The sequence below is a fragment of the Acyrthosiphon pisum genome, chromosome A1, assembly GCF_005508785.2.
Source record: "Acyrthosiphon pisum isolate AL4f chromosome A1, pea_aphid_22Mar2018_4r6ur, whole genome shotgun sequence".
Taxonomy (NCBI): Eukaryota; Metazoa; Arthropoda; class Insecta; order Hemiptera; family Aphididae; genus Acyrthosiphon; species Acyrthosiphon pisum.
The window spans coordinates 110,260,821-110,264,115 of NC_042494.1; the positions used below are offsets into that span (position 1 = coordinate 110,260,821).

At 27.8% G+C, this 3,295-nt stretch overlaps 1 protein-coding gene across 1 annotated transcript in view; it reads left to right on the plus strand.

Moving 5' to 3' along the window:
• LOC100167616 (sodium/calcium exchanger 3) overlaps window positions 1–3,295 on the plus strand; it is a 19,363-nt gene that overhangs the window by 9,297 nt on the left and 6,771 nt on the right. The window contains exons 2-5 of the mRNA XM_029486315.1: window positions 2,261–2,603; window positions 2,679–2,857; window positions 2,932–3,148; window positions 3,245–3,295. Of these exons, the coding sequence (XP_029342175.1) occupies window positions 2,267–2,603; window positions 2,679–2,857; window positions 2,932–3,148; window positions 3,245–3,295 (784 nt within the window). The 5' untranslated portion in view covers window positions 2,261–2,266. The remainder of the gene's footprint in view (window positions 1–2,260; window positions 2,604–2,678; window positions 2,858–2,931; window positions 3,149–3,244) is intronic.

The window sequence follows — 3,295 nt, forward strand, 5'->3', positions numbered from 1 at the left end:
AAATGCTTTTTTTTCGACAAAAATGAATTTAACCTACATTACTGCTAACTAATACTTATAGGTAGTTAAATAAATTACTTTAATCACAATATTTTAAGCTGACAGCACGTCTTCACATTTTTCGTATACAATGATTTTATATCTTTGAATTCAAATTTAATGCATCCACTACAGTGACTCTCTATAGAGTTTAGACACCTAATGTACAGCCAATGTTAACCAATTAACAGTTTTTTTTTTTAACAGAAATTGTAAAACCAATGCATTCATTGCTCCGTTCAGAGTCTAATAATAAATATAATAATATGACTACAGCATTTATTCTCAATCTGTAGTGTCCAAACCCAAAAGAAAAAGTTTAAATTATTAATATTTTAAAAATCACGTCGTTAAAGATAATGAATATAATAAAATAAAATTTAGGTTTTTAAAGGTATATCTAATATTTGGTTATGTGCCTATGTAAGTAGACCGCTTCAAACGAATATTATTGGGTCCCAAAAACCCTTTTTTATATACACATTACGTCCCAATGATATTTAACAACTACATTAACTGCGACCGAAAATATTTAAGTGAGTTTACTAATTGCTTCCAATGTAAAAACAATATTATCCTTTCCATTTAATACAGACTTAGGACTGTCAATAGCAATATTGAACACTATATTATATTGTTAAGATAGGTTTAAAATATTGTATTTCATCGTTTCATTTATTCATTATACATTATTATGAATCAATGAATCATACAAAAATTTAGTCAAAAACAAATTAATATTAGTATTTAAAAAAAAATATAAGTAAAAATACAGTTTTTATGTATGAGTATAACCATCTTTTTTTAAATTTCTTAACGCATCATCAAATTTATGAATGATCAACTGATCAAACAAACTTATTAATGAACAATTTCATAAGACATTGGGGGGTGCATAATCTAATAACATAGGTACCTCATCGAGACTCAATTCATAGTTCGTACTTCGTATTTATCTATACCTAGTTGTTAGAAAAATTATAGATTTATGCACTATGCAGTAAATGAAGAATTTATTGACAAAGATGATACATATAATATATTTTGCTATGAAAACATTGAATATAATAATAAATTACCATATAATTGGTTTAAACGATTTTAAAATATTTCTTCATAACCTAAATTCCCAAACTTGTATTATTGTCTACTTGTCTATACAGTTCTATTATAATTTGTAATTGAATAAATAAATACCAGTCCGAAAACAATATGGTCATAGGCCAAATTTGGAGTTCCCGAAAAATAAATTGTTCTAATAAACTATATAAGTTTGCAGGGCAATATTTCTGGCGTAAGGTTTTATCTATAGGTACTAATTTTTAGATTCTGAGTGGAGCAATGAATGTATCTATATGTATATTAGTTTTGCAATAAATATACAGACATGTGTTTTTTAGCGTAGACATTTTTTACACCAATAAAAATGCTTCTATACTCAATGTTTAGGGAGGATTCTAGGGAAAAACTATAAAAAAATTTACAGAAAGCTTGGAATATTTACGCAACACCTGCAGTTATTGACAAAATTGATTTTTGTTATTTATTGTAAGTGATTTAAAAATGAATAAAACCATAGATAGGTATTTAAAATTTTTACCAAATATTTAAATTAGACTTTTCTAGAATGTATAATTTTCAAAATATTTTGGCACTTTTGTCCTATTGTTATAAATATTTTTATACACATTTTTATTTATAAATTAAATATTAGCTTTTTTTTTTTTTTTCTGGTTTAATCAAGAACCGGAGAAGGAACTGTTGCTCACATTACTTCTCCTCCGGCCCAAAATTAAATACTAGCTACAAAATTTAATGCATCATTTCTCATATAAGTTGTTCTTACAGCAATTAATAAATATTAAGAATATACTTCATACATTTTTTTAGTACCACGGTTTTTTGTTGATGTATAACGCGTTATAAGTACCTAATAAATATTATGATATGATTAATTTGGAATTTATTATAGGTACCTAATATAATATTATGTCTTATACCTAGACTAACATACCGTCTCCGCTCAGAATCGTTTTTCTTATACAATGATATTATATGTATCATTGAATTCATTATATCGGGAGTTGACTGTATCATTGAATTCAAATTTAATACCATCCATTATACAGTGACCCACATGTAACCTACTGTACAGCAGAGCGAAATCCACTTACCCACCTTTTTTAAATATTTAATTGAAATTTTTATTTTTTTTCATTAGATAATTATGGGCCACGGAAATACAAGTAGTTACCCGTGGGGACCAAACGATGTATGTCCCGGTGGATTAATTTTACCAATTCTGGACGAACGACTATGGCCAATCAAAGTACGGGTGGCTGTTTATTTATTTACATTGCTTTATTTCCTATTGGGAATATCTATTGTTGCTGATGTATTTATGACTGCTATTGACAAAATTACTAGTCATACAAAAAAAGTTTATTTGGCTAAAGAGTTAAAGCCAAATGGCTCGGACGTTTCTCTTCGACCAGACCAACCAGAAGTAATAGAAGTGCGTATATGGAATCCAACGATTGCAAATCTCACGTTGATGGCTTTAGGTTAGTAATAATACAATTTTTAAATTTTAAATAGAAATATACATTTTTGAATTATTTTTGCATATAAATATACAGGTACATCTTCACCCGAAATTTTGTTGTCTATTATTGAAACGGTGGGCCATCATTTTGAAGCTAGAAAATTAGGACCGAACATCATTGTTGGATCAGCTGCTTTCAATTTGTTAATTATTACAAGTTTATGTACACTTTCGTTAGGCTTAAACGAAAAAAGAAGAATACACGACTTAAAAGTATAATAGCATTTTTAACTAAATCTTTATGTTAGTAAATGTTGCTAAAAATATTTCATCATGTGCTATTTCAGGTATTTTTAGTGATAGGTGCATTTAGTTTCTTCGCTTATATTTGGCTCCTTTTAATAATCGAAGTAATTTCGCCAAATGTCATTGAATTATGGGAAGCTGCGGCGACGTTCTTATTATTTCCAATCCTTATGTTTTTCGCTTATGCTACCGATCAAAATTGGTGTGGAAAAAGCACTGAACACAACACACATCAACTAGACCTAGACCTAGGGCAGAGTAAGTGTATAATAATTAATCATAATTCAAAGGGTGAATAAATCGTACGTGTTTTTGTGTTAAGCTTATACATATATAATATATATACTGTAATAGATGGAACAAAAAATAAATTCATTTTAAATAATGGAAAAATAGACAAGGAAA